This window comes from Urocitellus parryii, chromosome 4, assembly GCF_045843805.1.
Source record: "Urocitellus parryii isolate mUroPar1 chromosome 4, mUroPar1.hap1, whole genome shotgun sequence".
Taxonomy (NCBI): Eukaryota; Metazoa; Chordata; class Mammalia; order Rodentia; family Sciuridae; genus Urocitellus; species Urocitellus parryii.
In genome coordinates this window covers 149,833,814-149,857,466 of record NC_135534.1, presented here as the reverse complement: position 1 = coordinate 149,857,466, position 23,653 = coordinate 149,833,814, and the positions used below count along the sequence as shown (strand labels likewise).

The 23,653-nt window shown below is 39.1% G+C and overlaps 1 protein-coding gene across 1 annotated transcript in view; it reads left to right on the top strand.

Moving 5' to 3' along the window:
• The window catches only part of Gldc (glycine decarboxylase), an 88,801-nt gene that overhangs the window by 5,238 nt on the left and 59,910 nt on the right, over window positions 1–23,653 (top strand). Inside the window, exons 3-4 of the mRNA XM_026391489.2 lie at window positions 16,276–16,411; window positions 23,466–23,630. Coding sequence (XP_026247274.1) covers window positions 16,276–16,411; window positions 23,466–23,630 — 301 coding nt within the window. The remainder of the gene's footprint in view (window positions 1–16,275; window positions 16,412–23,465; window positions 23,631–23,653) is intronic.

The window sequence follows — 23,653 nt, the reverse complement described above, 5'->3', positions numbered from 1 at the left end:
GAGTGGTAAAAGGGAAGGCTGCAGAAATGGCCCTGCCTCAGGAGGGCAAACTAGAAGTAGAACATCCAAAGTGATTGGTTAGGGGTGTATATTTGGCTTTGTCTGGTTGGTCCAAACTTGGAAGTGGGAAAAAATTAGGGAAGTTGCCAGTTATTAATCAAGTCCTGACCATTTTCAAACTATTGTTATGGAAGTTTTTGCTCAGTTCCTGGATTGTAATTAGGGATAGCAATCTGGTTTTCTGGCAAAGATAATTTACAGTAGGCTGTCTTCCTGGATTTTTTGTAGATAAGATTTTTAGTTTATGTACAAATTGTGGGTGAGAGTTCTGTTTTGAAATATGGGCAGGCTGATGCCTATCAGTTCCTCCACAACAGAATTTATCTTATACTTTTGTCATTAATTCTTTTTTGGGAGGTGGTTGGGTACTAGGGCTTAAACCCAGGGGTGCTCTGCCACTGAGCTACATCTCCAGTCTTTTCTTTTTTTAAATTTTGAGACAGAGTCTCACTAAGTGGCCCAGGCTAGCCTTAAACTTGTGATCCTCCTGCCTCAGTCACCCAAATTTTTGGGATTATAGTATGCATCACCACACCCAGCTTGTCATTAATTCTTTTTTTGTTTTTATTTAAGTTTGTTCTAATTAGTTATACATGGCAGCAGAATGCATTTCATTTCATTGTACACAAATGAAGCACAACTTTTCATTTCTCTGGTACATGGTGTAGTGTCACACCATTTGTGCAATCATATATGTACCTAGGGTAAAGATGTCTTTCTCATTCCACCATCTTTCCTACCCCCATCCTGCTCGCCTCCCCTCATTCCCCTTTGCCCAATTCAAAATTCCTCCATTCTTCCCATGGCCACTCCCCCAATTATAGATCAGCATCCACTTATCAGAAAGAACAATCAGCCTTTGATTGTTTGGGATTGGCTTACTTTGCTTAGTATGATGTTCTCCAACTCCATCCATTTACCTGCAAATGCTAATATTTTATTCTCTATTAATGCTTAGTAATATTGTATTATGTATATATACCACAGTCTCTTTATCCATTCATTTATTAAAGGTGTCATTAATTCTTATTAAGTAGACACCTGCTGATCTGAATAATCTGAATAATACCTTGAACAAACAACCTATTGCTTATTTATTTATTTATTTATTTATTTTGTATTGGGCCCTGAACGCAGGGGTACTCTACCACTAAGCTACATTCCAGCCATTTTTATTTATTTTATGTATTTATTGGTACTGGGGATTGAACCCAGGGGCACTTATCCACTGAGCCATATTCCCAGCTCCCTATCTTTTTTTTTTTTTTTAAATTTGAGACAGGATCTCGATAAGTTGTTTAGGGCTGGCTTTGAGTTTGAACTTTGTGATCCTCCTGCTGTAACCATCTGAGTCCCCGGGATTACAGGTGTGGACCATCACACCAGCTTTATTTTTTATTTTGAGACAGAATCTCACTAAGTTGCTCAGGCTGACCTCAAACTTGCCATTTTCCTGTGTCAATCTGCCAAATTGCTGGGATTATAGACTGTACCACCACACCTGGGCACTAAATTGTTACATATTTGACTCTCTATAATAGTAAGGCACTATGAGGATATACTTATGAATAAATATGGTCACTATCTCCAAGATGCTTTCATCTTGTCTTCTTAATATAAATTAAGTCAGGAGGTTAAAAAGTTCTAGATGTCACCTGTAATTCCAGTGACTCAGGAGGCTGAGGCAGGAGGGTCACAAATTTGAGGCCAACCTCAGCAATTTAGCAAGGCCCTAAGTAACTTAGTGAGACCCTGTCTCAAAATAAAAAAGAAAAAGGGCTGGGGATGTAGCTCAATGGTAGAGATTCCCTAAGTGCAATTGCTGGAAATAAATAAATAAATAAACAAATAAATAGATTCCAGATGCCATGAGAACCTTGAATAAAAAATGGGTTATAGCTCAGTGGTAGAACATTTGGCTAGGAAGTGTGAGGCATTGGGTTTGATTCTCAGCACCACATAAAAATAAGTAAATAAAATAAAGTTATTGTGTCCATCTACAACTAAAAAAATATTTTAAACAATGTCATGATTATTCAGAAATCATGTATCATGGTGTATGAAAATAGGGATTTCAGAAATGGAGGTAGTAGTTGAAATATATATATTTTGTTAGAAGCAAAGATGATATTTTTACATTGACTTTTTATGTGTAAATGTGTTATACAAGCAGGAAAAACCTCAAAGGCTGTATCTTCTCTGAGAAAAAGAAAATGGAGGGCTGGGGATGTGGCTCAAGCGGTAGCGAGCTCGCCTGGCATGCGTGCGGCCCAGGTTCGATCCTCAGCACCACATACAAACAAAGATGTTGTGTCCGCTGAAAACTAAAAAAAATAAATATTAAAATTCTCTAAAAAAAGAAAGAAAATGGAATAATGCAACATGCCAGGCATAATTAGGGAAGCACTTAAGAATTGCTGACTGTCATCTTTGCTGGAATCTAAGAATAATGCTGTCAATCATTTGTGGAGAGTCAGGTAAATGTGAAAGTATTTCCTGACAGAAGTGGAGGGGTAAAAATGTTTACTTAAAAGAGATGAATTCTAAATCATAATCATTTACCTCTTCCTCTTAAAATTAGAATGCCAAGTTAGAAATCCCAGTCTTTATAAATCTAACCTTTAATATTAAAATAGTTGGGGTTTTCTTCTTCTTCTTCTTATTTATTTATTTATTTTTTTGATATATCAAGGGTACAAACATGCTGGCATATGGTGATGAGGGGCCAAATAGGTCATGCTTGTCAGGCAAAGAATATAAAATGTCAAAATTTTTCCTCTGCATCTTATTAAAGGATCATGGAATTTATCCAGTATCATCAAAGACATTTTATATTTCAAAATTACAGTTCACATAAATTGTATAATTTTTTTAAAGTTTTATTTTGTACTGGGAGATTTAACCTAGGGACACTTTACCACTGACATACATCCCCAGCCCTTTTTGTTTTTTATTTTGAGACAGGGTCTCACTAAGTTGCTTAGGAACTCACTGAGTTGCTGAGGCTGGTCTTGAACTTGTGATCCTCCTGTCAGCCTTTGAAGTCACTGGGATTACAAGATGTGCCATCATACCTGGCCTTAACCTTATTTTTAAAAATGGATTCTCTTGGAAAAGCCATTGTTTAGGTTATCCTTTACTACATAAAAAATTACTGCCAAATTTGATGGCTTAACTGGGCCTGATGCTGCATGCTTATAATCCCAGCTCCTTGGGGAGGGGGGTAAGGCAAGAGCATCTCAAGGTTAAGACCAGCCTGGGCAACTTAGTGAGACCCTGTCTCAAAATAAAAAATAAAAAGGACTGGGATGTGGTTCAGTGGTGGAGTGCCCCTGGACTCAATCCCCAGTACTGAAAAAAAAAAAAAAATTGATGGTTTACAACGATAATAAATATCCTCAGTTTCTGGGCCAATAATTCAAGAGCAGCCTGTGTACAACCAGAGAAATGAAAAGTTGTGTTCCATTTGTGTAAAAATAAAATAAAATAAATAAATAAAAAAAAGCAGCCTGGCTTGTGGGCTCTGGCTTACAGTCTCTTGTGGGGGTTGAAGTCTCTTAGGAGGGTAGAGTCTCTAGGAGGTTTGCAGTCACATGTTAGTGGATGCTCAGTTGAACTGGCGGATCCATTCCAAGGTGGCTCTCACTGCTGGCAAGTTGATGCTGGTTTGTAAAGTGGAGTGCCTTTAGTTCCTTAGACGGGTCTGTCTACAGGCTTTTGGGGTATCCTTTCACCATGGTAGCTGGATGCCACAGAACCAGTGATTTGAGAAAGCAAACAGGGCAGAAGCTATCCATCTTATGACCTAGCTTTAGAAATACCATAGCATCTCTTTTGCCATATTTCATACATTAGTCAACCAGAGTCTGACCTGCAGTCAAACGAAGAATTAGTTGTCACATTTTGAAGTGAGGAGTATAATTTTTTCAGTAAACTATCTTTTACAGCAGCTTTAGGTTCATGGCAACATTGAGCAGAGCATACAGAGATTTCCTATATACTTCTGGCTCCACACAAGCACAGTCTCCCTCATTATCATAATCTTCCACTAGAGTGGTATATTTGTTACAACTGATGGGCCTATACTAATACCTTGTCATCACCTAAAACCCACAGTTTACATTAGGGTTCAGCCTTGATGTACATTCTAAAAGTTTGAATAACAGTGTAAGGACTTTTATTTATCATTATAGTATCATACCAAATAGTTTCACTGCCTTAAGAATCCTCTGCAAGGGGCTGGGGCTCACCGGTATGCACTTCCCTGGCATGTGTGAGGCACTGGGTTCAATTCTCAGCATCGCATATAAATAAATAAAATAAAGGTCTATTAACAACTAAAAAATACATATAAAAAAGGAAAAAAGAATCCTCTGCAAGCATACTTCTAAAACTATCACAACCATTGAAATTTGTACGTACTCCATATCTTAAATTATAATGAATTTTATATAATTCTAAAAATGTTCCTTGAATCAAAATGAAATCATTTACACTGAACTGTAAGTGTGGAATTATCCTTGGGATTATTAAAGTACATAGGACCATTTGCCCATACATGAAATGCCATAGACTACAAAGCTTTATGGTTTTTGCATGGCATTTGCCATCACCTTTATGAGGTGTTTGTTGAGTTTCTGTTACCAAATCTGCTTCTATAGCTTCCTCCATCTGTTTCCATTCCACATTTATTGAGAGACTTATGGAAGTACTGTTTTAGAAACTGGCTATGTAAGAGTGAGGAAGTAAAAGATAATAAAGATACGATCTTGGACTATAGGTCATGTATGATAGGGAGACAGATATTGAATGATGCTATGATTCTGCAGATGGGATCAATACTCTGGCTGAGGCTAAGGCATCAGCAGAGGAATGGAAGTATGTGAGGATGTGGGTATTTTAGGAATGTTGAATACACCATGTGAGTAGACTGTTAAGTTGCAGAGGGGTGTTGAAGGTATGGGGCCACAATTTGGAGGGCTCAGAGCTGTAAATGATTCCACCCACCTAAATAATGGGGAGACTTTAGAAGTTATCACAGAAGCCATCAGTAGGATTCAGCCTAGCCAGAGTTTTGCTGAGTGCCTCTGAGATGGGAGGCAGAGAACCAGCTGAGAGATTTTTGGCAAGTTTAGAAGTGATATATTAAATGTTCATTAGTTCAGTCCCATAGGAAGCAGACACCAAAAATAAAGTCAGATACACAAGACAGTTATTGGCAATGGCAGCAGGAGAAGGCAGAGGAGTACGCCGACTAATGCAAGACTGACCCTGGTGAAAGGAGAGAGAGATGGAAGAGAATCGGGCAGAAAAAGTCTTACCCTGCTGCACAAATCTAAGAAAAGTTCATTTAGGCCAAGAGTTCTTGAGTTAAAGCAACCCGCCTGAGAAGTCTCATGTCTCGCAGGAATGAGTCTGCATTAGTTCTCCTTCTGGGCTTTGTCAATGGCTAGGGACAGTCTTTGGGAAGTATGGTTCCGGTACAAACATGGTGGTTGATCCAGAAGGGCAATAATTAAGACTGTCCATTTCCAGTATGAGTGGTTTGTGGTTCTGGCAATATCATTAATAGGGAGAGAACAGGGTCCTAGAGAAAGGAGAGATCAAATTCTTAAGCAGAATTAGATTTTTGGTACTCTTGGAGCATTTGGAAAAGTTGGCAAGAGTCTGAAAGTAGAGTTTAGAGCTCAAGAGAAAAGAGATGAAGTTGCAGACTTAGTCTTTTGAATGAGTGATATTACCCAGGGATGGAGTGTAGGGAAGAAAGACAAAGTTGAGATGTTAGCAAATAGAGCATGTAGATGGTTCAGTGCAATCTGTGATCAAGTCATCAGGGCCAGGAAGGCATATTTTCAGCAGGGAAGTGAGGACCTAGTGCTATATTCTGGACTTTTCTTAGATACAAGAGGGAAGAAAGTCTACATAAAAACATGAGGACTCTCTGAGGAGAGAGGAGTTGAGAATCTGCCTGATGATTTTGCTGCAAAGGGGCAGGAAGGGTGAGACTGAGCATTAGGAAAAAGAAGAGTTTTCAGAAGAGCTATTGTGTGTTATCTGGGTGGTAAGAACATAGGTCAGCCTGCATGGAGGACCTGCTGAGATTGAATGGCTTGGATTCGTAAGGCTTGTCAGGGTCTCCTCTCCCTGATATTATTTAGTGATCTGGGAGCAGGAAGAGAGGAATGTGGTGATTGAGTTCAGCTGAACTTGAGTATTGGCAGATCCAGTGCCAAGGACTTCAAGGTCTGATAGTTAGCTCAGGTCAGCTGGTTTGGAGAGAGGTGAGGCATCCCCAGGTTGGTCCCTCGTGGGTCAGTGACCAACTCATGAGACATGGACTGAGGGCCTGAGCTGCTTGTTGTGAATGACTCAGGAGCTTTGGGGCAGGTGCTGGGCAACAAGGTTATGAGCAGCTTACAAGCTGTTTGGGTTCTGATTTCTTTAGTCTTCTTTCCACCCTGACTTGCTTTAGTGAGTCTCAGTTATATGATGAATGAATAACTTTGATCTGATTTTTGACCTATTTAGCAGAGAATTTCATTTCATTTCATTTATTTATTTTTATAGTACTGGGGATTGCACATGCTAGGAATTCTACCATGAAAATATATCCACAATCCTCTTTTATTTTGAAACAGTGACTCATTAATCAGGCATGGTAGTGTGGGCCAGTAATCCCAGCAGTTCAGGAGGCTGAGGCAGGAGGATCACAGGTTTGAAGACAGCCTCAGCAACTTGGCAAGGCTGTAAGCAACCTAGTGAAACCCTGTCTCAAATAAAAGAAAGAAGAGTGGAGATGTGGCTCAGTGGTTAAAGCACCCTTGTGTTCAATCCCTAGTACCAAAAAAGAAAAGAAACGGGGTCTTATAGGCATGGCATGCCCTTGAATTTTTTTTTAAACAAAAATTGCAAGCTGAGAACTTTCGTAAGAATTCTCAATGCTTGCTCAATATACTAATTGATTAAACAACGAGAAAATAGAAAAATCTGGAAATCTGAAATTATTGTAAGCACTGTATTTTTTGAAAAATTCTATAAATAGCAGCAGGTTTCCATTTATAAATGTTCCTTTGAAGCCTTTGCTTTAGGGATGCAGTTGAACCAAATGTGAGAACAATATGTGTGTATTGATTTCTCATGGAGTATGTGATGGGTGAATTATTGCAAATATTGATCTATCTGTTTGTGAGACTTTAGGTGAATTTTCATTGCAACACATCTATTCACCTGTTTTCTGAGCACTTACTATGTGCCTGTCAACCCAGGATGCCTCTGTTCACAGAGAGAATACAATTTACAAGATGAGATTCTGGATTGAACTACTAATTTCTCCATAGGACTAATCTTATGATCTATAAAATATTATTGTTCCTTCTAGCAGTGTAAGTTGTTGGAGTAAGGCTCTTAGAACATGTTCTTCCTTTCTTCCTTATTCTCTGTAGTCTATAACAGTGTGCCTATGGGTAATGAAGAGGAAAAACAAGTATTCCACTGATTCTCATTTCAAATCAACCTTTTGGCCTGATTACATAGGTGATCTGATGTCCCAGATTACTATTAATTGCAACATTTCTATGTATGTTTCTTTAAAATAAACATTCAGGGTTGGGGGGTGTAGGCCCTGGGTTCAATCCTCAGTACTGCAAACAAAATAAAACAAAGCAAAAAAAAAATAATAATAATAGATTAAAGGAACAGGGGTTGTAAAGGAGCCTTCCACAGAAAGGAATAAGATTCAAAGGAACAAAATGACAGACATGATGCTCCTACTTGTCCACACTGCTCTAGTGATCCTATAACTAGAAGGATCTTGAAGTTGTGGCTTTTGAGTGAGTAGGACAAGCTGTATGACTGCTTACTTTGTGCTGACCCTTGAGGGACCAAAGAGCCATTAAAAACAGAGGAGAAGTACCTCAGCTGTTTTTGGGTAGTGGAGATGTCCTAAGGGAGGTTCTAGTTCCTAAGAGTCATAAAGGACTGAGTCATATGATTTATTATTTATTTTAATTTTTTTGGTACCAGGGATTGAAGAGAGGGGCACCTAACCACTGAGCCACAACCTCAGGCATTTTTTATATTTTATTTTGAGACAGGGTCTTGGTAAGTTACTTAGGGCCTCACCAAGTTACTGAGACTGGCTTTGAACTCGTGATCCTCCTGCTTCAGTCTCCCGAGCTGCTGGGTTACAGGCGTGCACCACCGGCCCTGGCTTCATATGGTTTATTAATTGGCTGAGCAAGAAAGAAGACGGGGAAGATCGTGGCAGGTTGGGGTGAGGAGAGTCCGTGTGGTGCTGCTACCTTGGCACATGCTGCCTCTCTATCAGTCTCCAGTTTTCAGTTTAAAGTCTGCATTCTGCACTGCCCAGATCTTATGGTTTGGTTTGGCTTCCTGGAATGAACAAATTCTGTGATTGAACAGACTTTGGTTGTGAAACTCTTCTCTGCTCATGGGGGAAAATTGACAATAGGATACATGGGCTGTGGAAGTGGGCTTAAGCCAGGTGGTTATGGGGGAACTAAAAAAGTATTGTAAATAATCAGGTGAAATAAAGGAAAGGCTAAGCATTAGGTTGGAATTTGTACCCAAATTCTGGCTTCTACTCAGAAAAATCAGAAAATCTTAACTTGTGCTCTCATTCATAGCCTATTTATCTTGACTGATACCAGGACCCTACCCCCATGGTTTCCGGCACAGCTTTGAAGCCAAGGATCTGCATGTTGGCAAGAAAAATCTGCCAAGGCGGTCTCTGTCCTCACATTCTGGTCCCAGATTTCCTCTTTAGTCTCTGGCAGAGAAAGGCCTTTCTCAAACTGGTGACATTGTCTGGGCAAATTCAAATATGAGTTTGTTGGTTTTTGGTCCTGATGATTTCCTTGGAGACCTGTTCCTAGTATCTTGCCAAGTGCATGAAGAGTGAGGAGCGGAAGGGAGGCAGGCTGTGACGCTGGCTAGAGGCTGCTCTATGCAAGACACTGCTGGCTGGGCTGCCCAGGAAACACCAGAGTCAGGGAGTGACAAAGCTCTCCCTCCGGGTATTTCCCAGGTGGTATTTCATTCTAGGCATAACATTATAATTTATTTAGGTACCAGGGATACTTAACCATCGAGCTGTATCCCAAGCCCTTTTTGTTTTTATTTTGAGATGGGGTCTCGATAAGTTGTGGCCTTGAACTTGCAATCCTCCTGCCTCAGCTTCCAAAGTCTCTGGGATTACAGGTGTGTGCCACCACACCTGGCTTAGTTTTTGGAGAAATAGTATAGACATATTGTCCAAAACTCAAAAGTACAAAATGATACACAGGGAAAAGTACAACTTCTTCCCATTTTTAATCTTATTTTTTTTTTTTTTTGGTGAATCATCTTAGAAATGTTCTGTTCAAATAGCATGCATATATATTTATTCTTTTAAAAATATAATGATAGCATAATCTATACATTGTAGAATGTTAGCCATAACAATCTTAGATTGTTATAGAAGAAAAAGTGAAGCATGGATACATTTTCCATATAATTAAGGCAAAAAAAATAATAGTAAAGTTGTATTTGGGGTAAAGAGTTAAGGATGGGGAATAGTGTGTATGTGTGTTTAGATTTAGCACATATCTCCACTCGGCCTGCCTGTCCATTTCAATGACATTGTATAGTTCTTATGCAAATTCTCATATATGGGCAATTAAAAATTACCTCTAGCAAGGCATCAAGTATTTAATAGCTAAATTGATTTATTTCTGTTAGAAAGTATTTATTTAGCATAGTTATCTTGATATTTTAGGCAGAAGTGGCAAAGAAGTTGCTGCTAGAAAGACTTCTAGAATTATATAAGGAAGAAGGAAATATTCATTCTGAATTTTGAGAAGCAGGAGCAGTACAAGTCATCACCTGTGAATTCTTAGGAAGCAATGCTGAGAGGCCACTGAACTCTGTTCTTGGTACATTAGGACCAGAGCATTATGCAATGCTCTGAGGCAGAGGAGTAAACAAGGTCAGAAGCAGGTGCTTGTTCCACAAGGAAGGAACTTACTGCTTAGGTGCCTGAAGGATTGCTAGACTCCCTCCTGGCTGGGAGTACACAGTGTCTGACTGCCCTGCAGGGCTGTCAGCTAGCATTTGGAAAATGACAACTTGTCTCCAAGTAGTTCTATTTTTCAATTTTTTCCCCCCCACAGTTTGTTTGTTTGTTTGTTTGTTTGTTTTGGTACAACATGGTTGTACATAATGATGGATTTCTGGTTGCATATTCGCATGTGCACATAATATAACAATATAATTTGGCCAATATCATTTCCCAATATTTTCCCTTTTCTTCTCTCCTCCCTCCCCCTGTTCCCTTTCCTCTATTCATCTCTCTTCCAAGTAGTTCTTAGTAGATGCTCCCTTTCTTAATCTCTCTCATTTCCCCTTGGTTAGTTTCATCACAGTCACATTCAAGAAGATAGTTATAGGAATCAGACCTGTGCCCAGGAGCAAGCTGTTTTTGTCAAGTTGGAAGGAAAATTGTAAGGAATGTGCATCCTTGAGGTTGGCTCTGGGGGGTAGTCCCAGTCTTCTTTTTCCTCTTCCCTTTGTACACACAGCTTCCTTGGGCTGTGCTGCCTGGGGGTTGGATGGCACAATTGCTTCTTTATAATGCTTCTCTTACTAGGTAGGGGAAAAAGGCTGCCACTTTGGGATTAAGGATTCCACACTGTTTTCTCTAGCAAGAGAGTTCTTTTCCACTGGAGAAAATAAGTGACAGTGGTGGGCATTGTATGCTTAGAATTTGGAGTTTTATTTAGACTTGATCACACTCTAGAACTTACTTAGAGACTGGATTTTGCTAAGTTCAGTTTCAAGTAAGTTCAGCAAGTAGAAATCTGATTATGGACCCCCCCTCCAATCATTGCTATTTGGGTATCACTTATGATTATAACTGACTCTGGGTTCCTAAATACATCATTTGACTCTTCTGCAGATTTGACCAAAGTGAGATTTCATGAGTGGGTTTGAGCAATGGCAACCAGTGAACAATATTTGAAATGATTCAGACACTCACTAGGCTGGTGTTTGGAAAACTCTTTTTTTTTTTTTTAATTGTGTAGATGGGGGAGCCTGCAATCTTAAGATTCTTATCATGGTAAGGAGAAGTTTCACTCTGTTCATCATGTCACAGACTGTCCTGGCTTCTAGCTGTGGAGCTTGGACATGATAAAGAATAGTAAATTAATGGCAAGGGCTTCTCACACTGTTCACGCTTTAGGAACCATGACCAGGTACTTGCCCTACTCCTGTTGGCTCCAGTGTCTATTAGCTTGGTGTACAGGGGGCAGCTCATTCTCTTCACACTCTTTTCTCAACCCAGATAAAACTGAGCATGAAGATCAGGCTATGATGAGGTCATATTGGGGGAAATAAAATGCATATCAATCCCAATCTGGATAGTCAGGAGCATCAACACATGCTTGAAAAGCTTGGTTGGTGCTATAGGGACTAGGGTTGTATCTTTATGGGATGAGAAAGTTCTGTGTTTTAGCTTTGACCATATTCTCGATCTTACCTGTAATTAACTTTTTTTCATTTATGCTTATTGGCTTTTAAAATTTTCAGGGTTTTTGGTTTTTTTGGCTTGGAAGTGAGGATTGTAGAGTAATTCTGGGTCCGGAATTACTCTACCATTGAGCTACATCACTAGCCATGTCTCAGTCTCCCAAATAGCTGGAATTACAGGGTGAACCACCATAACAGGCTCAGGTGTTTTATTCAAGTGCATAAGATTTCAGTGACTGCTGTAAGGGATGCTGATTTATATCTTGAACTAATGTGGAGTGTGCTAATTCCTGGCATGGTGTCTTTTCTTTCTTGCTATTGCAGGCATGGGGGCAAGGCTGGACAGGGGCCATGTGGTAGGAGACTACAGAAGGAAGGGAGATATTAATTGGCTTCTCTGTGGTCTGGAACTTCACCTTTGCTTATCTTTGTGGACAGTTCTGTTGGGGAGTATGAGACAACAGGTTTTCTTTTACAAGGAAAATTCGGACCTCTCCACTATTCCAGTTGAGAGGCCGGGGTCTCCAGAAATTTTCACACTTGAGTGATATACCTAAGCTTTTCAAAAGGCCAATTAGCATAAATGAAGAACAAAATAATTAATTTTAAAGATGCAGAAGCATAAAAATGGACAATATTGAGACACAGGAGTTTCTAGCAATGAGAGCTCCAAAAGGAAGATCTTGGGAGCAGAGGGCAGTGTGAGGCCCAAGAAAAGCATTTCCTGTGCTCCTGGGGTGGCTGTTCTTGGTTTCCCCTTTCTGAGGTTCCTGTTAATTCACCTGTGATAGTCTGAGTTTTTAAGTGTGTGTGGGGGGGAGGGAATTGAAAAGCTTTTAATCTCTGAAAGAAAGCATAACAGAAAGTTAAATATGAGAAGCCAGGCTTGTTGACCCTACCATGTCTGTGCTCTGTTCCACCACTCTGAAAACCCTCTTCTAAGTGGCAGGTGCCCTCCTGGTTCCTGTGCTATCTGTTCAGTGAAGAAACAGGGCTATCTACCCTGTCCTCTCTACTAGTCTTGAGAATCTGGTCTTGTGGAGCTAGGGTGGTGCCCCGCCTTCTAGGGACATTGTGTGTGTGTGTGTGTGTGTGTGTGTGTGTGTGTGTGTATTTCCACCGATATGAAAGATAGTTCCTATTTGGTGTCTATAATGTTCTTTTAGATAGATAGATCTCCCTCCAAGAGAAAGGATCTTGCGGCTCAATGGGAATTTGTACACATAGCCAGAGCTACTATTAAAGAAGTAGAAAACAAGACTGTAGTGAAGAGGGACAGTTTACAGGCAAAATCAAAACAACCCATTTGAGCACCTCCTCATGAGGAAAGAACGGGAGACTTTTTGCTGAGGAAGCAGAAGAGTGGTATCTGTATTCCCAGAGGGAAGAGATCTGGGTTTGGTTTTAGTTTAGAATTCTCTTGATTCCAGCTCCTGTCACCTCCTTGACCTCCTGACTTTGAGTCTTTGAAGTGCAATTTTCTGATATTCTGGCTTAATGAGGGATCATAATCATGGCTCTTGGCATAAAAGCCCAATTCCTATCTCTATAGTCCCATATGTTCTCTTGAGACGGAAAAGGGGGAAGGAGACTCCTGTACTGGAAGAATCATGTTGGCAGCTTAACTATGAAAACTTCTGATCTAAATAATCCTTTTGGCTCCTATCAAATATATTTGAGCTATTTCTAATTATGTCACCTACATTCGATTGTTTTCCTCCAGGTATAGGGCAAGTTAAACATCAGCCCCTGAGTTGGTTATGCGAGCTCTGTCAGTTGAGGAACACCACGACTCCAAGACCCCTTTGCCTCTCCCACGTAGGCTGTGAGAAGGGTGGGCAATGCTCAGGGCAGATCTTTGGGCTGGATAATTGGCTCTAACATCTGGCCAAGTTACACTGAGGAGCTAGGGGGAAAGCACTGCACTTTTCTATATAGATTTTTAATACATTCCAGAAACGTAGCACCAGCTGTTTTTAGGGAGTGAACATACTATTTGGGTTGATTACTTTGTTAGTAGAATCTTAACAATGTAAGGAATGTCTGGCAAAATGCTGGAGTTCACCAAAGCCTCTGAGTGTGATTTGACCAGACAGAGGGTTCAAGCACAGAGCAGCCTGTGGCTGATAGAACTGTCTATATTAATTTGCTAAGACTGACATAAAAAGGGACCTCAAACTGGATGGCTTAAACAAAAGAAATTTATTCTCTCATAGTTTCTAAGACTATAAAGGCCAAAAACGAGGTGTTGGCAGGATTGGTTCTATTGTGGCTCTAAAGGAGATTTTTTTTTGTACATTTTCTGGTCATAGCTGGCAGTCCTTGGCTTGTAGAAGCATCACTCCAATCTCTGCTTTTATCATAACATGCATGGCATTCTCCTTGGGTCCATGTCCCTGTATCAAAATTTCCCTTTTCATGTAAGGATACCAGTCATTGGATTAGAGATGACCCTAATCTAGCATGATCACATTTTAAATTGATTGGATCAGCAGACTCAATTTTCAAATAAGGTTACATTCACAGATACTGAGGATTGGGATTTCAGTGTATCATTTTGTGGGACACAATTCAATTCACGATATTCCTCTTATCCATTTCCCTCCGGGACTGTTGCCTGTCCTCTGACCTCATTTCCCTGTGTCCAGGGTCTTCCCTCCATGATCTCTCTACACCATCAATAGAATGATCTTTCTATAATGTTGAAAAAAATTATATTATTGTTTTGCTTGAAAATATTCTCTGATTTCTAAAGTCTATACTCTTGATTTAACAAATTCCTTTATTATCTTCTCATTTGAGAACTGGACCCTTTGTCTTTTTGACATAATGTGGGGCAGGGACTGGACCTCTTGCATAGGATCTTAATTGAACCTGGCTTTGCCTGCCAGGCACTGCTAATTAGTCTCCCCTCCTACTGGGCTTCTGGATCACTCTGCCCCTTACATTACTTGGGAAGTAATCTAAGTAATTACTTGGGATTTCTTGCATGAGTGTTCCTACAGATGCCTTCCTTGTCTTTCTCCTCAGGTCTTAGTTATTGTAATTTGATTTATTTCCTAAGCTTTCACTGAAAGAAGGCAAGATAGACCTCCATATATATACTCATGAAACTAATAACTCACAAGTTGTCTTTCTTTAATCTACTGTGATAATGTGACACATTGCTTATGAATTTATTTCTTGTATGGTGAAGGGTGACACCATAGAAGTGTGGTGGAGGGTGACAGTGTTTTCATTCAGGATAAAAATATATTGATGTAAATAAACAATATTGAGAGATAAAACACTGTGAAGCCTCTTTCTAGCTGATTTGCTGACTTGATTTTGATGTGCCTACATTTTTCTGAGATGGCAACAAGAAAATCAGTCAGTTCCAGGGATTAAGTGACTGAATCCCTAGGCAGATTTTAAGGATAGGTACATTTGCTAAACAGTTAAATTTAGTAGCATGATCTATTTGCAGAGGGACAGAAGTCTTGTTCAGTGGGTTAAAGTGTGGGATCCAGAGTTAGAGACTGGATTGGTAATCCTTTAATTTAAATCCATGTGACCTCAGGGAAGTGGTCCTCTTCAAGCCTTTGTGTACTTCCTGGCAGAATTCATGTTCAATAAATCACCGGTGCCATTATTATTTTTGTTGATTTTCATACGAATGACCTACATCTGAGAATTTTACAAGTTTTACTTGATAAACTAATGGAAATACTGGGTGACAATGCTTGTAGGTCTTTTATTTTAATTGATATTTCTTGTTGGGTGATGAGCTTTTCATAAGTAGCCTTTCCAGTGACACAAAGGGAAAGTGTTTGATTCAGTGGAAGAATTGTAGAGAAAATGTAACTTATGTTTTTAAAAACTGCAACCTTTCCTGCTTGCAGAAAGTATAGACAATTTAAAAGGGAAAACAGTGAGATAGAATTTTTATTTAGATTAAATATAACAGACATGGAAGGCAGAAAGAATAAACCTGGAATGAGGCAAGAGTTAAACTTGGTCAATTCTGCAGGTGTGGTGGTGCATATCTGTAATCCTAGCAATTCAGGAGGCTGATATGCAAAATCACAGTTCAAGGCTGCCTCAGCAACTTAGTGAGACCCTCTCTCAAAATAAAAAATAATATGGTCTGGGAATGTAGCTCAGTGATAAAGCACCTGTGGATTCAGTTTCTAGTACCCAAAACAGGGGAAATTGATCAATTTTGTCAAACAAAGAGCATCCCCCAAAAAACAAAACAATAACAACAAAAAAACAATTTACTATGAAGGGCCAACCTTGAGGAAAATATGAGTGCTATTTAGTTGGTTTTTATTTGCTTGTTTGCTTTTTATGGGGATTGAACCTTTACTAGTGAGCTACATCCCTGTTCTTTTTTATTTTTTATTTTGAGTCAGGGTCTCACTAAGTTGCTGAGGCTGGCCTCAAACTTATGATCCTCCAGCCTCAGCTTTTTGAGTCTCTGGGATTACAGGTGTGCATAGTCATACCCAGTTTCTCTCCCTCTCCCTCCCCCACCCCTCTCTCATTTTTTAGATTTCCACATATAGTACTTAGAGTTGGATAGATGATTATATTTTCCATATATCTGTTCTCATTTAACTATTCAAACAAAATGAGGCTTTTAAACTGTACTTAGCTCTCCCTTCTGAGACATTTTCTCTCTAACATTTCTCTCTTTCCCACAATCAGGTGAAAATGAAATCCTTGCAACTCTGCGTGCCATTTCCAGCAAAAACCAGATTTGGAGATCGTATATTGGCATGGGCTATTATAACTGCTCAGTGCCACAGACCATTTTGAGGAACTTACTGGAGAACTCGGGATGGTAATGTATCTCCTGGTTACAGAACAGGAATACTGTGATCTGCCTGATTCTTCCCATCCTCCTCCTTTCCCCAAGGTGTGTCAGAGCCCACATGCTGACACCTAGACCCTGATACTGTCTCTAAGCTCCAGGTAGCTGGTTTCTCTGCCTGGGAAGTCTCCTTGCTCAAGTATTAAGTAAATAGAAGCCTCTTCTTGCTTTTATTCCCATAACATCTAGCACTGTAAATTGCAGATGCTGATAGTGACTTCCTCTCTGCAACTTGGTTTCTGCGTGCTGTCTTTGAGCAGGACATCAAACCCACAGGTGGTAGACTCAGGGCTTTAGTCCTCTTTGGAGATCCTGGAACTTTAGGCTAGATCTAAGCTTCCTCTGTGAATCAGTGTTGGTGTCCAGGAGGGAACTCAGTGGGTTGTCTTCTCTCAGATTTGAAGGTGACAGATAATCATTCCTCCCACCCCTCCCTACCCCATATCTGGATTTGTGACCAACTGAAAATGAAAAGACAGTGTTATATAAATGAAGATCATAATGTTGGTTGATTACTTAGCACTTTATTGACAAAGAGAGCATGTGTATTCTGTGGATAGGCTCTTCTTGAAAAGACAGGAGAAAGGCCAGGGTTGTGCATACTTGTTACTTGCTCCAGTTACCTCACCCTTCAGATGAGTCATTCTGCTCTTTAGGGGTCTGCACAAACGCATGCCTGACTGTGCCTGATGGCCACTCTGGCTCTCACTGATGGAACACCCTGAATGCACTTTCACATTTGAGGAACAACTTGGAGGCCTCTTTCATGCCCTCTTTGTTTTCTCCCATTGCTGAGTGCTAAAAGTCATAAAGAGCCAGAGAAGTTTACATCCCAGTGCTAAACAAGCAAATACCTTGGTCATGTCCTGCTGGGCAGAGGCCACGCCTCCCAACAGTGAATGAGGACAGATGAGGGCAGTTGCTGCTTCTGTCCCTTGGGAAATAATGGCTAACCATGGAGAAAGGAGGGCAGGGCCCTCTGTGCCTCCTCTTCGGATTGGTGACATTTTATAAGCCAAAATATTTGAATTGAAACTTTATTTCAAGTGAAGCCTTAGTCCAAAAGGAAGATGTCTACTTGGGAATATAGGTGTATACTTATTCCCAGTGTATAAACAGAGCTAATATGCAGTTAGAGAGATGGTGATGATTCCTAGATGATTTGTTTGTTTCTGTAAGAAATAACTTTAATTTCTAGTACAACCATTATTATGTGAGGACAGAATAACTCGTGGCCTCTGCAATTCAAATGTATTTATAGCAAGATACAGAGATTATCTTTCAGATTAACATATATAAAATCAACTTTAGTAAATGGCAGATCAAGGAATCACTTCAACAAGATCTTTAAAATTCCCAAGTTCATTTAAAATTGACAAATCTTAAAATTTTGATCAATAGTTTGTATTTTTTATCTGCTTTTCCCTAAGTATCACTGTCACTTGGCAGGTGAGTGTGCTTTGTCCTAGTTATCTGTGTCACATCTTTATAGGAGCCAGATCTGTTGGCACAATCACACCTGCATTGCCATGCCTGCATGTAGTTTTTAGTTTCAATATGCTCCACTTCTTTATTAATAACAGGAAGACGAGACCATCTAAGAACTCGTTTTTCTGCTTGGGGTGTATATGTGAATGTGTTTGCATTACTGAGGGCTTCTTTTCCACTGTGATATTGGTAAAAGTTTGAATGGTAAACTCCAAGGTTGACTTCAAAAGCAAATGGCCTGTCTCTCTGCTGCCCATAAAAAACAAAACAAAACAAAACAAAACAACAACAACAAAACCTTCCAAAGTTCATGAATGGGCAGCAACTTTCCAGCTGTCTGAGTGGTGGCCTGCAGCCTTTGTTCTTTGTGGCCATACAGAATATTCACCATATGGCTCTCTGGTTGTGAACGAATGTGTTCATTTACTTTAGAAGCAGCCAGTGTTTGAGAGGGAGGCAGTGTTTTTGTGTGCCTTTCAATTTCCATTTTGGGTGCATATTAAATATTGTTTCTTTCCATTCTCTGAAAGCTAATCTGAACCAGAGAGAGATACTGCACCTCGCCAGCACTGATAGGGAGGGCTGTGCACGCGTGGGTGGTGGACTTCACATTATCATCCTTCTGAATGGTTTCCATAGAGATGGAACCAACAAATTCCGGTGACGTGAGGTGAAAATAAATGGGCAACACAGCCTTGAAAGAATACAAACATTTAGGCCCTTAAAAGAAAATTTATATCAAATCTAGAGTTTGTTTTATGGGGTCCACTCTTCCAACTTTTCAACTGCTGATGACATGAGTAACTAATATCATCAGTAACATTCACATTTTCTTTGTGGCTTTCTGTTTTATGTAATTTTGGTACCAGGATTAAAATGAGAGACACTCATGAGTGTTTGTCTTCATGAAAACCCCCACTACTTCCCTCCCTTCCAGTTCTAAAAGAAAGTCACAGCCAAAATGATAGAGAATACTAATTCATTTGAATAAATGTTAATGTCATGTTGAAAATACCAGACATCCTATTTGAGCAGAACTAAAAGCTTTCTTGGATATGCAGATACTTTTAAAATATATATTAAAATACATACGGAAACCAACTGAATTAATTAGTCAAGACATAGACATTATGGACCACAGACACATTTTCTTTCTTCTTTCTTCTTTTTTCTCTTTGCTGTGCTAGGGATTGAACCCAGAGGTGCCATTCCACTGAGATGCATTCTAATACATCTTAGTTCTTTTTTTTTTTTTTTTAACATTTATTTCTTTAGTTGTAGGTTTGCACAATACCTTTATTTATTTATTTTTTAATGTAGTGCTGAGGATCGAACCCAGTGTCTCACACATGCTAGGGAAGCGCTCTACCTCTGAGCTACAACCCCAGCCCCGTCCTAGTTCTTTTTATTTATTTATTTATTTATTTATTTATTTATTTATTTATTTATTTATTTATTTTTGAGAGAGAGAGAGAGAGAGAGAGAGAGAGAGAGAGAGAGAATTTTATTATTTATTTATTTTTTTAGTTTTCGGCGGACACAACATCTTTGTTGGTATGTGGTGCTGAGGATCGAACCTGGGCCGCACGCATGCCAGGCGAGCGCGCTACCGCTTGAGCCACATCCCCAGCCCAGAACACATGACTCTTACAGGCACATAAATTTTCTAAAGTCAGGGATTTAGAAGGCAACAATTATCAGTGTTCTTTTTCATTCAAAAGAATTTGCAATTGCTAATTTACAAGTGCTGTTTGCTTGAATAACAATTGGGCAGTATATTGCCATTTCCAAAATGTTTTATGTATGTGAATCTGATTTGGGTGTTAAGAAAAACCTTTGATATAGGTAGTTATCTCCATTGATGGCCAAGAGGAATCAGCTAGAGAGTTTAGTTATTTGTCTGAATTCACAACTAGTAAGTTAAAGAATTAAAACTGAAATTCAGTACTATTACTACTACTTCCTTTTTTTCCCCCCTGGTGGTGCTTGGGTTTAAACCCAGGGCCTTATATGTGCTAGGCTAGCACTCTAACACTGAACTATATCCTTAGTCCTTCTTATTTTATTTTATTTGTGGTGCTGGGGATTGAACCCAGGGCCTTATGCATACAAGGCAAGCACTCTACCACTAAACTATATCTCTAACCCCTTATTTTATTTTTGAGACAGGTTCTTGTTAAATTGCAGAGACTATCCTTAAACTTATGTTCTTTCTGCCTTGACTTCCCCAGTAACTGGGATTATAGGGGTGTGCCACCTGCCCTGTGCCCAGGTATCTTAATACTAGACATAGGGAAATCTTTGAGTCAATGTGCTATTTACTGGTGTACAGACAGGTATAAACTTTCTGGAGAGGAAGATGACGATATGTACTGAGAACCTTAAAACTAATTATCAAATATGAATTAAAATTCTACTTCTAGGAATTTATTCGGAGGTAATAGACCTAGATAAGCTTGTTCACTATTATGCTATTTTTGATACTAAAATCAAATGTTATATTAAACTTGAAGGAACTTGTTAAATGTAAATTCATAATTGTTATCATTTAAATAAAATAAAAATATTTAATACCATAGAAAAATTAGATTTTTTAATAATATGTAAAGTTGTTAAATTGTCTGTGGAATAATGTTAACTGAAAAACAGGATATAAGAGTTTATGATGAATATAATCCTACTTTTAGATATAAATATGATTATAATATAGAAAAGAGACTGAAAGAAATGCACTGTTAACTGTAGTTATCTTGAAATTTGAAGATTATGAATAATTTTATTTTCTCAATAGTCATCTGAGTTTTCCAACTAATTACAATGAACATGTACAACATAATCATAAAAAAGATAGTAAATATATCCCTGGCATACAGAAGGTAGTTAATAAATGGTATCTAATGTCTTTAACTCTTGGAACATATAGTAAAATAAAAATTAGTGTTATTCTTACCATGCAGAGAAAAATCACTGCTTAATATTTGGTTTACTAGCTTGTTTTTATAAATGTACAAAAATGGGATCATAGTATTTTATATTTTACTTTAAAAATTAACATTTTGAAAATGTTCTAAAGTCAGAAAATATTTATTTAGATCATTGTTTTTAATGAGTGCATGGTATTATACGTGTGTTTTAAATTATTTTACCACTCCTCCTAGTGAACAATTAAGGTTGTTCCTTGTTCTCCCCATTCAGTGCTGCTGAATTCTTTCAGAACACCACTCTCTCCCCGATGCTTATCTTATTCAAGGGTCTTTCTCCATGGATATACTAAATCCTTGGTTTGTGCATATGCCTCTGTGTGTCTGCATACCGAACAGTAGATCTGAGCCAAATGGAAGTTTTGTGTTAGCCAGGCAATCTAAGCATGTGGCAGGAGTAGCGTCATGTCTGTCTTCATGGCGGCAAACGATGCATGAAGGTCTAGTCTGATTTGAGATCACAGCTGCCTGTTGTCCATGCCTTTTGTGTGACCCCATTTCTGTGCACATTCCCTTTTTAATGGCCTGCACTGTGCATTATGTGCCTCATTCATTCCAGTTCACCACTCACTTAGAATTTGGCAAAAACTAATTTACAGTTGCTAAGCCAGGGTATTCAAGGAATTAACTGAAGCAAAAATTTAACATAGAAAAGAAACTGTACACACATATACATATATACATTGTTATACCAGCAAGTTTCTGGAAATTATTTAAAAGTCTTGATATTGTACTGCTTGCTAAGGAAAACTCCTCCTTACACTTTCCCTAAGTGATAAAATGTTTAACATAAACAAGACCCAAAAGATTGATTTCAAATGCTTCAAAAAGGGGCAGGGGGGTGAATGGAAATATTCCAAAGATGATTACCGGAATAGGGGTGAAAGGAAAAGAACTTGAAGAAATGAAAAGCAAATCAACCACCAAAAACTTTTTTTTCTAAGACTCTTTTGATTTGGAAATATAAATATAATAGACATTTTTATGAATACCAGTCTCCTGCAGGAGCATGGACACAGACCTGATCCACGTTGGTGGTAGTCAGAGCAAATGAGTTTTTGGTTAAAAAAGTAGCAGCTCTGTTATAAGTCCTCAATCACCCCCATCCTATCACCTTATTTTATTTAAGGCATTTATCATTCTGAAATCTGAAATTATTTTATTTATTGTCTCTTTTCTCCCTTAAGATATATTTCCCTTGGGATCAGGGACTACTAACCATGCTGTTTATGAACCTGTAATAGTTCCTGATACTAAGAAGACACTAAACTGGAGGATGGGTGAATGAATGAAGAAATGAAAAAAAAAAAAAATGAAGCAACTCAAGGGGTTAATTCAAATATCTAAAGCCACATTCTTGGCTGACAGCTAGCAGTCATAAGATTAGAATCCATATCTATGGGGCCTTCTAATCATTTGTTACCCCTGAATTTTTTTTTTAAATATTTATTTCTTAGTTTTCGGCGGACACAACATCTTTGTTTGTATGTGGTGATGAGGATCAAACCCGGGTCGCACGCATGCCAGGCGAGCGCGCTACCGCCCTAGCCACATCCCCAGCCCCACCCCTGAATTTTTGGTAGCTAAATAGTTAACCTTCATTGACTTAGTAGCTAGTGAGAATTCTTAAATGTCTATTAATTTATTCTTTCTTCTACGTCTTCTCTTTTCCTTCTCTTCCTCACCACCCCCTCTTGTCCTACCCCATTGAACCTGGGGCACTTTACCACTGAGTTACATTCCTAGCCCTTTTTACATTTTTATTTTGAGATAGGATCTTGCTAAGTTGCTGGGACTGGCCTCAAACTTGCAATCTTCCTGCCTCAGCCTCCTAAATTGCTAGGATTATAAGTATGTACCACCGGGCCTGTGCCCCACAGATATCTGTTAATTTCCTAGGAATATATAGACTGTCTCTTGTTTAATATAAAAAGGTTTCAAATATTAGATACTAGGTTCTTGAATGCTTTCCTATTATGAGCTGTGAAAGATATGTGCTTTATTTCGAGGAAAGATAATAGGAAGTGAGAGTTCTGTTTATAATATCATAGGTAGGCCCATGTGGATTTTAAGAGATAATTTAAAATGAAACACATTTGTACAGTAAGATCATTAAAATAGTAATGTTCTGCCAGGCGCAGTGGTGCATGCCTGTAATCCTACTAACTTGAATGTCTGAGGCAGAAAGATTTCAAGTTCAAGGACAGCCTGGACAACTTATTGAGATCCTTTCTCAAAAAATTAAAAGGTCTGGGCATGTAGTTCAATGGCAAAGCACTCCAGGTTTACTCCCCACTGCTCATCCTTCCCCCATATAGTAACATACGTTAAAAAAAGTTGTAGAAGAAGAAAAATAAGTATTGATTATCCCCCCAAACAAAGGATAATATTATCACTATGAATTAATTCTAATCTCCCTTACAAAAGCCAAAAAGGTTGCTCATTGATGTATATTTCTCAAGACATTCAGGTACTGAATTCTAAAATGAAGGCATTTCGTGAGCCTCTCTGAGCAGCAGACACAGTTTGGACATGGTCTTGTATTTCTCTCCCAGGGTCACCCAGTATACCCCATACCAGCCAGAGGTGTCTCAGGGGAGGTTGGAGAGTTTACTCAACTACCAGACCATGGTGTGTGACATCACAGGCATGGACATGGCCAATGCATCCCTGCTGGACGAGGCGACCGCAGCTGCTGAGGCGATGCAGCTGTGCCACAGGTAAGAGGATCAGCCTGGGAGTC